We start from the raw sequence: 13203 nt of genomic DNA, 5'->3' as shown, positions 1-13203 counted from the left end.
TTAAACTCTAATTTGACTAAGCGTTTTGACTCGTTATTATCAAATGATTTTTACTCACCAAGAGTTTATTTATTTTTATCAATTCAGTTCGAGACACTTCACTTTTATATATAGACATTTTATTAATGTTTTTGTACATTGATGCCTTTTTATATTTATTTATATGTACACTTACTTTTCCACATACTTGTGTAGATAATTGTGCTGTCTACAACTTGTATGAGCATATGTACAGTACAGTTCAGTAAAGCTGATTCTGATCAATTCAATTTTCATTTTTCAAGTGGAAATATTTTTATGAAAATAGTAATGGGAACAAATGTAAATCTAGGCACCTGGAAATTATACACGAATTGAAGCAATGTTAATTATTTCATCTCTGTGATAAAAGCTCCCGTTGTAATACCTAAGAAAGCCGAGTGGGGGCGCAAAAACTCCATGAAGACGACAGGGAGCGTGCTTTTATTGTGAAAGTCACGCTGGGTGAGCGCGTGGGGCCGCCGAAGACCTTCACTCGGCAACCGCTGAGGTCAGCTGGAGGACCGGGGAACAAGCGGGAGAGGAGTCTGTGGAGGCAACCTGAAAATGTACCGGTGATATTATCTACACTTTCAGCTTGTCACATTCAGTTAAGACATAATCACCAAAATGGTTGAGTTTATATGTCAGACTGTTTCATGCCGGTTTCACAAATGTAGCTAACACCGCTAACCGTTATTAGCCTTGTTAGATAAGTTAGCCGTTAGCTGCTCAGCCAGGCCAGTAACAGCTGAGCGCTACAATTTTCTATCCATGTACTAATATGATTAACCTGACACACCGTTTCAGAGCTCGGATGCTGCCTTTATTCCTGTCAGCGGTGTTGCCCCTGAAAACATCTTTTGAAACTCTTTAGTGACATAACTAGCTAATCTAATGGAAGATGCTTTTGGTGTTGTGCCTCTGAATGGAAGCTGTAACTTTGGGTATTTCAGTGTCTGTTGTAAGACAGTGATGATCAGAGACAAAGCAAGGCGGGTTCATTCATTGGTAATTCACAGCATGTCACAAAAGGCAAAGAAAAGCATTGGAATAACGTTTATGGCACACTGAAAAGGTAAATAATTGTCATATAAAATACAATAACATGCAAGGTGACCAAAAAGAATATACAAGAAATATGGTAATATGTTTTCCCAAGTGGGATAAAGAAAACAAATGTACAGGAGAAAAGTATCTCATATTTTGCGTATTTAATAATGTCTCAATAGTAAAGGGAAAGGGAAATGGTAAAAGGGGAATAGGAAAGTAATGAGCATTTGAAGAGACTCATAAACTGTCGCATTACTTAATGAGCAATGTTTTAGACCAAGAATCAGCATTTATCAGGGTTAGACAGCGTCAAAGGGAACAATCGTCCATGTGATTGAGCAGCACCAGTCTCTTGTGCAAATTTAATTGGATGTTGCATGTTGTCTTGTCAGGTGGATATACAGCAGCTCAGGAGATGGGGTCCTATAGGGCATGACTGTGTTTGGGAAAGCAGTACTATGTTAGCAGAAACATAAAACCTCCAATTTTCTTATCTACTCGGCAGCCACTTTGGTTCAGGCATGTATATAATGGAGGTTGAGGTTTGAAATATTCACATACCTTTGTTGGGTGTGCTGATAGTCTTGTAGACCAATGAATGACTCATGCATTTCACAGTCTGTCAGTTCTTTTCTCATAGCTTTCATGGAAGTAATAATTGAGAAATTAATAAAACATCTTATATTATCAGGACATATTTTAACAATATTTAAGTGGCTGATCAGCCCTGCTTTACTCAGGTCAGGTAAGCATTGCTGCGTGCACATACTGTATGTTAGAGGCTTTATGTAATATCGTCATAATATCCCCTGTTGAGCCGCCAAGGCTAAATCCTTGCATGTCACTCACTCCTGTCATCCTCCTCAGTTCCAACAGAATGGTGATGAGGATAAGAGAGGTGGCAAGTCATGGATAGATCGCCAAAATGACACACGAGACCCTCAGAAGCTCCCAGCTGTCTCTCAAGGCTGCTGCCCTGCGCATGGTCGACCTACCGCTGTCCGTGTGCGGCTCCCTGGCACAGGTGAGGGCGTGACTGAAAGTGGTTGACAGCTTTTGAGTTGGTCGACAGCTTTGTTCGTGCTGTTTATGAGATGTGGGTCATGAGGGGCGAGGTTCTTGAAGGTATGACTGCACTTTTGGGTTCTTTCTGTTTTTCTTGATCTGTCATTGGCCTAAAAAATCATTGGATCAACATATGGGGGTGTTGTTCCTCCTAATAGCTATCTTACTAGCTAGTGCTAATATTTTAAGTTAATATCTGTCTGTTCTGTGTACAATGTCTTCAGCAGAGCTACAGAGATACCTGGGGAGCTGCTCAACACAACCTTCCAGTGTTACCAGTTAAATCTTTGTCCATTTTTGTGTTTCTTTTTTCTAGTTTTGCGCTTGATTAAGGGCAGAGGCAGAAATGCATTGTGAGCTGTCAGGTGTGTCTGAGCAGTTCAGCTAAAGGCTCTGTGATAGAAAGATACTGGCCAGCAGATGAGCTTGATACTGTTTCAGATAAAAGCTTGTGAAGGGTTAATGTGATAAAGGGACAGAGGGCGATCAAAACTCTGTCTGTCCTCTACGAGCAGGAATACTGCCTGTGCTGTTACATGTGAGTACTGTATGTACTGTACATGCGTAGGGATGTGTGTCTTCATGGATATTTTACCAAAACAGAAGCCAAAGTTGTTGTTGTTGTTTTTTTTTATATAAAAATCTTTTAAAGTATAAGCTCATTAAAATGTAGTTTTTTAAAAAGATAACCGTGCTGAATGGGATGTTTCTGAAAGGGCAAATGTTTATTTGAAATGATTAAACAAAGTGCACAAGCAGGCCATTCATTCCAAATGGCCCTGCAGTTGTCAGTTTTTCAACAAAATATAGACTTAATGAAATTTATACTTAACAAGTACACAAATGAAGTACAGTTTAGAAGTATGCACTAAAAGAAGTACACTAAATCAACAGGACTTCATGTGATAAATTACTTCTACTTTTGGCTGTGAATGTTTTTTTGTTTGTTTGTTTCTTGTTGTTTTTGTCTTTGCTGGTCTTATCCTCTTGGACAGACGCCAATATTTTCTCTTAGCGACCCTCATGTTACAGTGTTTACGAGTGGTGCATGAGGAGACTGTGTGGCCGGAGTCACGTAGCAGATCTGACATGATTGAGGATCCAGTAGGAACACGCCTGACATGTGGCGGCAGCAGGAAGAGAAACAGCATGCAAACACTGCAGGAAGCACCGTTTAATCAACCCGGCCCATTTAGTGGCTTTTCAAACAAGTCAATATTATGGCTGCTGTCATAGCTCCCAATTCAGTGTTTATGTAATCTTCAGTTGTAGGGAATGTGCAGCAGTGGTGTCTGTGTGGATAATCTCCCTCGTCATTCGGTGTTTCTATCTATAGACGGAGGGGCCATGCACGCTATCTGAAATGGATTCTCTCAAATCTAGACGACACGCTGGTAGCTGACTCTCGCCGCTGCTCGTTACATCATCAGTAGCCAGTATATTCTGAGTTATGCATCCTCGGATGAACTCCCATCAGACTGCAGATACATTCTTTTTCCTTCTTTTTTGAGGCTGTTCTGTTCTTTTTTCCACCCTTTGTGCTGTTTGGTCATCATATCACCATCGCTGTTTAATGGAGACTTAATGATACCACACTCTCAGCTGCAGAATTACAAGAGTAAATCCAACCTTGGACCTTTGGATGTGTCCTTGACCTCTGATATTTGTAGAGTAGGCAGCATTAGACTGAGGTGGTCTTTTATAGCTACTTTGCCTCAGTTGGCCTCTGTTATCAACTTTTTGTCTGCTGTACTATTTTAGCCAGCTAGTTCCTGAATTTCCTGAGACATCTCTCACAATCCTTAAAGACCTTCACCGTTTAAGGATTGCATAGGATTTTCCAACTCCCACAGTCAGAAAAAGCGATATGATGATTTAGTAAGATGTGAAGCTACAGATAACCGTGAGCTTTAGTTTGGGCAGATTTTCTTTTTTTTTTTTTTTGGCCTTGCCCAGATGAACTTAACAGAATGAAACCCGTCTGCTGCTCATGCTTCTTTTTAAGAACATTTAAGCTGAACCTCTTTCTCCTCTACCTGTCCTCCAGGTGAGCGTCAGCACAGGGACCAAGAAGCTGGTGGCAGCCACTGCCTTCAGTGCCATCTCGCTCCTTTTCCTCGCACGCCGCTTCCAGAGGAGGAAGGGCAGAAAGAAGACTCACTCACCTCAGTGGGAGCAGGCTGGCTTTGAGTTTTTGTCCCCGGCCTCAGCAGAGAACGGTAAAACACTGTGGTGCTTGTTCCTCTCAACCAGCAGCTTACTGGCCTGTGATCTCATTTTAGTATGTTGTCCCAGTTGGTGATGTAATCAGAGGGCCGTGTGAGGCTGCTCCTGCATTACTTTGAACTGTAAACAGCAGGTCTGGATAAATGCTTTAACTCATTTGATCCCACTTAGGAAGATTTGAAATGCAGGATTAAATGGAGTCAAATGAGCAGTTGGCTAAAGCTAGTAAACAAAACTGATTTGATAGATTGATGTTTTTGGGTGTTTTCTTTTTACTGTTTCATATATGCACAAAGGTTGTTCAGTTACAGGAGAATATATCTGCAAAGCCAGCTCTGATTCTGCACATGTGAACTTCAGTTAATCCAACACTGGACAATGATTATCTGATCTTGTTGATGCAAGAATGTGAAGCAGCATGATATGTAATACAGCACATAAACAATGACCCAGGCAGTCGGAAATCAGTATTCAGAGAAGACCAAAGTGCTGTGTGACCTGCTGCTTCAGGCACTTTCGGAGACTCTTTACATGTTTGCAGTGTTTGACTGTTGCTTTTGCTCAAACTTTGTTCCTCCTGGCCTCTGTGTGCTCTCTGATTGTGAGCAAATCAAAGCAAATCTCTGCAAAATGGATGTGAGTTTGGCTTGTAAGAAATAGTCTTAGCTGGAAACAGCAGGTGAGCCAGAAGGTCGGTCATTAAAACAGGATGGAAGTGAGTCAAACAGAACAGCAACCACAGTAAAATTCCAAGACAAAGTCACCTCCACAGTCGTTCGCGCACAGCTAACATAGTTTATCCGTTGTGTAATCCTGCTACGTGCTCACGCAGCGTGATCTTTGTATTCTGACCCTTCCCTTAAACATTATCTCTTGCATCTTTTTTTACCCAGATAACACCAGTCAAAACATCACTCTCTCCCTCAACTCCAAGAATGGCTACTCGTCTGGTCTGGTTCTCACTACAGGAGACTACAGAAAGCTGTCTGGGTCTCTGCTGAGCCTGGCCTCGGTAAGACATTTTCAGGAGGTGGAAGGAGTCAAACACGCTTGGTGTGAGAACTCCCGCTGAATTATCCAAGTGGTCAAATAGCATTTACTCTTCAGTATATGCTCTGAGGATGAGGTCGATTGTATTATTGTACATGTAATTCACACGCCAATGCACTCTAGTGAAAACTCACAGGATGTGCTGAGTTGGGGTTTACCTGCACTGAGTTCATGGTGAGATGCTGCTTCCGCTGCTTGAAACTAAACGGGTAACTGTCGTGTTCCTCTGCTGCGTCTTTGCAGGTAAAGAGCATGAACTCATCCAGCAGCAGCACCTGTGCAAATGAATCCACCTGTTGGGACCGAGGAGGGGAAGCTGATATCTGCAGCGTGGTCAACTTACCTGTCACCACACCTGAAAACCTGTACCTTATGGGTAAAGGAGCTTTCACACTCCGTCACTGTGTTTTAAAGAGAGAATGAATCCCATCATACATGCGGTGAACTAGTAGAAGTACTCAGTCTGTCCTGTTGTTTCTTGTAACTGTCAGTTTTTGGTGCTTTGTTTCAAAATGAAGCTTCTGCATTGTGGATTGTTTCAGGCGACTCAGCGTTATGTGTGTGTTCACAGGTATGGATTTATTTGAGGAGGCTCTGAGGCGGTGGGAGGAGGCGTTGACATTCAGGAGCAGGCAGCGCGAGGATGATGCCAGCTGTGCATCCGTCAAAACTGGAGCTGGAGACGCCATCGCAGAGCAGAGCATGGAGGTGAACACACAGACAGACAGATTAAGCACACCAACATTTAACAGCGCAAATGCAGCGTGATGCCGAAGGAGTTAGCCAGACGATGCTTTTCAGATGCTTGGATCTTTTCTTATAATGTGCCTCCTGACAAACTGTGAGTGTTTTGTCCAGAGTTTAACCTGTAAATAAATAAATAAAATAATTGGCAGCATCTGCCTGAGCCTAGCACCTAAGAGCTGCTGTATCGATTCAAGCCCTGCCAGCATTTTCTCCTCTCCTGTCTGTGAACTCACTCCTTTCATACCAGAGGAAGGTGGAGAGGAAACTGCCCACAAACGCTGCACTGCAGGTCACAGATATGAATAAGCAGCACACTGACAACCCACCGGTGTCACGGAGTTTGGATTGTATAACAGCTAAGTCATTGGCTCTCCAGCCTGGTTTGAAGGGTTTTTGGATTAGTGCGGGTCAGATGGTTACGCTTGGACACCCAAACATACGTCCAGTCAGCTGCTCAGTCTTCAGTGAAGGATATCCTCCAGTCAGGCGTGAAAGCCTTTTAACAATCCAGTCGTGGTGTGTTTCGAGAAACAACTGAAAGAGATGTTTGCAGTCAAATAAGGTTTGAAAAAATCCAGATTCTCCCTCTCCCTCTCCCTCAGCTGGTGATTTTCACTTTCTGTTGGTCATTTCACTTGAATGAGTTTATTAAGCTGTTAAGCTTTAGGGCCTGGCTTGGTTAGTCAGAGTCGTATAGTTCAACTTTAATGTTTCTGTCTTCAGGACGTCATCAGTGCAGAGTTCATCCACAGGCTGAAGTCTCTGCTGCAGAGAGCTTACAGCCTCCAGGAGGAGTTTGAGGGAGTGTTGTGCATGTCAGAGCCCTCATCCCACAGCACCAGCCAGGGTGAGTCACCGGTTATACAACCCTGATTCCACAAGAGTGTGTAAAACAGAAAGTAAAACAGAATCTGATAACTTGCTAATCCCTTTTGTAAAATACTCATTTGATCCGTCACAGATAAAATGGCAGACATTTTGGCCCGAGAGGAGCTGGATGACGCCTGTCTGAGGGACAGCATCAGCATCGCCTCCACTGACTCATTTGTGTCTGCGGCTGAGGTGAGAGAAAAAAAAAAATCCTCTGACGTTCTCCCAAAATAAAGAACAAATGAGCAGTTTTTATTAATCAACCAGAGGTCTTCATATGCACAGGAGATGACCTTTTAATCTTTATCTCCATTAACCAACCTCAACACACCATTATTATGCATTAGGGCTGTAGCTAGTGATTATTTTGTTTTATCTGTTATTTTCCTGACTAATCGATTATTATTTAGTCTGTTAAATTTAAAAAAAAAAAGTTATAAATGCTCATCATAATCTCCCAGAGCCCAAAGTGACGTCTTCAGAGTGCTTCTTTAGTCCAACAAACAGCTCAAAACCCAAAGACTCTTCATTTACTCTCACAAATGACAAAGAAAAGCAGCAAATCCTTCCATTTAAGAAGCTACAACCAGCAAAAGCTCAACATCTTTGTTTTAAAAATATGACTGAAACAATAGCTGGGAGTTGATTTTCTTTCCAGCCATTCGGTGACTTGACCAGCTGTCACGAGTAAGATGCTGTGTAATCCTTCAGGTGGCAGTAGAGGAGAAACAAGCAAACGTCTAAATCTCAGATTGTCTGAGCTTCAAATCTACAACCAGCTCACAGCAGGAGTTTGATTCAAATAGCCCTGACCTGCCTGTAAGTCCTGGTGTTTATCAGTGCTTAGCTTATCCTTATCCTTTACTCATTAAGTCAGTGGGGGGGCTCGAGCTGTGTGTACGGCGCTACTGGTGCACTTGACCCACATAGTTCAAAAATAAACTGGTTGTTTACTGGAGCTACAGGTTACATTCCTTGAAATGAAGGCAGAATGTTTGATCTCAGCTCAAGCTGCCGTGTGTCTCGACCAGGACGGGTTTAACGTGTGCAGCACACATCATTTGAAGTAAATAGCTGTTAAGCTGCTAAACCTCTTTGAGCCTACACCTTCAGTTCAGTCGATTCTTCTTCTAACGTTCATAAAAGCTTTTAAATGAGGGGAATTTTTCCCCTCCAACCTGTTCAACGTGTGCAGAGCAGTAACTGTCAGACAGAGCTCGTAGCAGTCAAACTGGGTCACTCATACTTAGTGAGACACTATAAATAGACCCTCAACATTCTTCAGTGTACCACATACAGCTCGCTGTTACTCTGCAGCTCCTCACTGGAGCCTCCACTCACACCAAACAACATGGAGAGCTGCTCCTCACTGCTCATGCTGATCCAAAGGGCACAGTTCATAACTAATGACAGTAAAAGCACGGCACACAGTGCAAAAGCTTTGTTTTTGCATGAATGTTCAAGAATCACAGGAGGACTCAGAGGACACACTGCGTTAAGAATACAGAGCATGACTTTTCTTTTCTGCTGGAGAGACACTGGTCATCATTTAGCCGATAATAACCTCTGCTGTCTGTCTGTGTCAGCTGTCAGAGCACAGAGAGCTGAGGAGCGTCTTCGCTCTGGGTCATCACCCTTTCTACGAGGAGGCGCTGCAGATGGCCGAGGACGGCAAGATCTCCTGCAGGGTGCTGCGGTACTTACGCTAATTAGCGTAACACGCATGAAAGACAGAGAACCAACTCCAGCCTTTTTGTTTTCTGCCAACATTTTAATCTGCTCTTGTTCTTGACTTTCGTTCTCAGGACAGAGATGCTGGAGTGTCTTGGGGACCTGGATTTCCTGGCCAAGCTGCACTGTGTGCGACAGGCATGTCAGGTGCAGGATAAGCTTATGCTTTAAAACATATCATAATGACCGAAATGGATGGGAATTAATGTAATAACTGGATTGAACAGAGCAGGGGATTTGAATTTGAAGGGTCAATATTTTTGCCCGTTTGAATGAAATGTTATGTTTTCTCCAGCTCATTTTGCGCGAGAGAACAACGAGGACGTTTCTGGCCGACACGGGAAAGAAAGTACTGTCGTCCATCATTGTGAAAGGACAGAAGGTAAAACTGAAGCCACCGCTAGTGAACGATAAGATGACACATCTGCAGTGAGTGTTTGCCTTCCTAACAGTTATCATTCGGTTGTCAGAACCCGAACAGATTCGAGGAAGTGTTTGAGGAGATGATTTCCTTCCTGGAGCACACCGAGCACTGGGAAAACACGGAGGTGGAGCTGGCAACACGAGGGGTAAGACTGGAACGCACCAGAGCATAAAACTGCTCCACCATGTCGTCCTCCTCTTTCTCCTCTAACGTCTTACACTCGTCCTCACCAGGTGAAGCACCTGAACTTCTATGATATCGTGCTGGACTTCATCCTGATGGACTCCTTCGAGGACCTGGAGAATCCACCCATCTCCATCCAGAACGTGATCAACAACCGCTGGCTCAACAGCTCCTTCAAGGAGACCGTGAGTAAAGTTTCTTCAGTGTGTCACTGCAGCTGAAGCTAAAATGTAGATGTTGGTTTGAAGATGGCAAATAGAAAAAGACGAATCAAAGGGTTAAATGAAGAATATGGAGGCACAGACTGTTTCCTTTGAGGTGATTTTTGTGTTTAGGTTGGTGCATTTAAGTCTTGACCATTTGGGCTTTTCACAGATGATTAATCTGCATGTGTTTGACAGGCGGTGGCATCAAGCTGTTGGTCAGTGATGAAGCAGAAGAGACAGCACATGAAGGTACGAGTCCAACCCTCAGAATGTCTCTGACGGCAGGCCTGTGATCAAACCAAATACCTGCTCCGTGTATTCATCACTTCAGTAACCTCTGCTCTGTGTCTCAGGTGCCCGACGGCTTCATCGCACATTTCTACGCTGTGTGCGAGCAGATCAGCCCCGTTCTCGCCTGGGGTTTCCTGGGGCCCCAGAGCTCCCTGCATGACTTCTGCTGCTTCTTCAAGGTCAGTCTCAGCACCAGAAATAACACTGACACAAAACATAATAATTATCTTTTGAACATAAAAACCAAACGAGCACGCTCCAAAAGAAAAACTAAACGAATCAAAGTGTGTGTTTTGTGCATGTGAAGTACCTGCCTGAGCTGCCTCAGTGGAGTTTTCCTGTCCTGAAACCTTGTCCCTCCTTCAGGATCAGGTGCTGCACTTCCTCAAGGACATTTTTGACCTGGACAAAGTGCGTTACTCCTCTGTGGAGAGTCTCGCGGAGGACATGCTCCACCTGCTGCACCGGCGCTCTGAACTGCTGCTGGCCTACCTGGGAGCCGACTCCCTGCGGCACGGCAGCGGCTGCAATCCCCCGCAGGTTCAGCTGGTGGCCGGCGCCCTGCTGGAGGCACAGGTGCAGTGAGGACGGAGCTGATCTCCAAACAGACCCGGCATCATCGAACACTACACACAGGAAGTCTCAGCGTTTATTCGAGGGTGAGTTCACGCAAACTGTCGGACCAAAGAACTCTCAGTAGGTACAGGAGGTCTGAAGTGAGCCGATCTTCATCCCATCTGGTGCACAAACTGCTTAAACCAGGGTTGTCACTCTTTTCTAAGACAGTTCAATATGACTTCAATATGATTCAAGGACAAATAATTTCAAAATTAAGGGCCAGTAATTCACATGGACGTTCACATGTACCAGTCCAACCCAGCACAGGACTCTACAAAGACCTGAGTGGTTCACCTTAATTAGACGGCAGAAAACACAAAACAAATCGATCAATCAATGCCGAATATTGTGAACTTATCTCTCAGAAAGGCTGTCGTTTTATCAATCCGTGTATATTTAATGAAAGTAACACATTTCTGTGCCCTGTAGACATGTTCATGATGTCAAAGGAGCGAAATAACCAGAAATGTCACTGCTCATCATAACAGGGTCCAGATTCGGGTGCCTCCCCCTCAAAGACACTCTGTTGATATTTAATACTTTTCACCTACTTGATGAATTCTGAACACATTTTAGGATTACTGAGCCGAACACGGCCTTCGCACTCACTCGTCCATCTTTATCAAATCGTTAAGAGTTTCCCAAACTGCAAATACATAAAATGAAACGTATAAAACTAAATGAAACTCGTACGTACTGGATCGATGGTGTTAGACAGACCTGGTCCTCCTGGTTTGGAGCTCTGCAGGCATGTTGGACAGAGCTCAGATACTGTGAGCTCAGTGAACAGAGGACGGTGGAAACGCTCGGGGTCAGATTCAGCTGATCCTCCTTCTTATCCTAATGCGTCCACCTCCAGACCCAGTTTGATTTCGGGGCATTCATTGGACAGTTTGACAGCTCAGAGGCAGACAGGAAGTGTGGGGGCGGACGGGGATGACATAAAACAAAGGTCCGCGGCTGGACTCCGTGTTGCGGTTATCTGGCGTTTGCAGTGACCATCAGGCCGCCGAGGTGCTCCACCAGCATTAACCCAAGACTTTAAGAAAGACTTTAACTCGAAACGCTATTTCACTCACCTCATCCCGCCGCCTGCTCTCATCGCCGTGTGTCCGGGGATCCATGTGAACTACACCAGCTGTCTGCCTTCACATTAACCATTACCTCCACCCCCCCCCCCTTTCACTGCGCCACACCAGCGCACGTTCCTTTGAAAACATCATAGCAATAATATCTGTCATTTCAACTTGCTGTGAGACTGGTATGAATTCTCTTGCAGTCGATGTTCTGCTGTGTAAATTGAGGCATATTTATTGCTGTTCAGAGCAGTTGGTGTGAAGAAAAGAAGCTATTTTACAGTATTTATTTTGCTATACAGTGAAATGATGCAGGATTTATTTTTTAGAAGTAGGTTTACCTTTAAGCACCAGTGGATTTGTGATCAGCTTCAAACATACAGTAGTATGAATACCAATGTTGTGTAATAGACTTTATCAGATAGATTTATTCGATGTATTTCCACATCCTGTTGAACATCAGCAATGCAAAACCATTAATGTACTTTGTGTTTTTGTGACAAGCACATGTTGCCCAAAGAAATATCTGATCAAAGGGACGGAGAAATGTAAAATGAGTGGTTTTGTGATTTTAAAGGGAAAGTTGTTTTCAGCTTTTGGACTCATAAACCTTGATGCATTATTTTAAATGGAGTTCAGCACACGCGGCCCTCAAAGCTGATACAGATTCAACACCTCGCTGCATGATCCCACAGCTGTTTAACTTGTGCCACTCAGTTTTTCACGATGGGCAAACACACAAGAAGCCTTACTGCCAGCGCACACATTCGAGCCTTGTGTTCGCTGCTGGATGTCAGCCTGAGAAGTCCTTGTGTTTTTCATTATCTGTGAGGTTTGAAGAACACTGCAGTGCTGATCCTTCACTGCCATGTGGACTAAACCCGCAGAAGAGGTGGTCATCTCAAAATGCTACGTCGCCATCTACGATGACGGATGGCGTCAGTTGCCCTTTTTGCAGGATGTTGCTCTTAAAGGAGTTTCATTTTGAGATCCACCTTAAAAGCAACGCCCACATGTCCTTATGTAGCTGGACAGTATCAGTGATGGGGGACAAACTCCAGTCCTCTGTGTAAAAAGGCCTTCAGACAAACAGGAAATTATTCAGATTACTGAATAATAAATTCATTTTTGCTGAACTGCAGTGATGGAAGATCCTCACTTGATTTGCATAACTCTAAGGTTTACATGTTTTTAGCAGATGAGACGAAGGACTTCGTCCCCCATCACTTCCATTAGACCTAGTCTTTTCAGGCCAGTATGAACAGAAGAAATGATGGATCAAAATGTTTCATTGCACATGTGGCCATGAAAGTATTGTTTTAAACAGACTTTAAGGTGGACTTTATTTTGGCAACACAGGGAAGAAAATGTGACATTTGTGATTTCACCTCATTTCTCTGTATAAGTAAAAAAAATAAAGACCGATGAGAATCTGTTGTTCTTTCATGTGAAGATCAAGTTCAGCTGGCTCTCGTGCTTGGTGGATTAATTGGGGGTGGGGGGGGGGGGTCTAATGAGGGCATTGTATTGAAAAGCCCACACTTGCGCCAACTACCTACAACTACCTCCATCCTTTAGCTCCTGTCGACAGGACACTATACATGCATACCAAAATAACACTATTACCATACACTTGATATGTTCT

At 43.7% G+C, this 13203-nt stretch overlaps 1 protein-coding gene across 1 annotated transcript; it reads left to right on the top strand.

Moving 5' to 3' along the window:
* The first annotated feature begins 467 nt into the window (after positions 1-467).
* On the top strand, positions 468-12991 carry miga1 (mitoguardin 1). Its single transcript, XM_076745237.1, has 16 exons — positions 468-587; positions 1939-2095; positions 4184-4355; positions 5256-5374; positions 5656-5788; positions 5984-6120; positions 6883-7006; positions 7121-7221; positions 8616-8725; positions 8835-8907; positions 9056-9142; positions 9231-9329; positions 9418-9552; positions 9769-9822; positions 9927-10043; positions 10231-12991. Exons 2-16 carry the CDS (start codon positions 1997-1999, stop codon positions 10447-10449), a joined length of 1779 nt encoding a protein of 592 aa, XP_076601352.1. The 5' UTR covers positions 468-587; positions 1939-1996; the 3' UTR covers positions 10450-12991.
* The last annotated feature ends 212 nt before the right edge of the window (positions 12992-13203 follow it).

This window comes from Chaetodon auriga, chromosome 12 (assembly GCF_051107435.1).
Source record: "Chaetodon auriga isolate fChaAug3 chromosome 12, fChaAug3.hap1, whole genome shotgun sequence".
NCBI classification, from domain to species: Eukaryota; Metazoa; Chordata; class Actinopteri; order Chaetodontiformes; family Chaetodontidae; genus Chaetodon; species Chaetodon auriga.
Note: the sequence above shows the minus strand (reverse complement) of the source record. Positions and strands in the feature narration are given on the sequence as shown.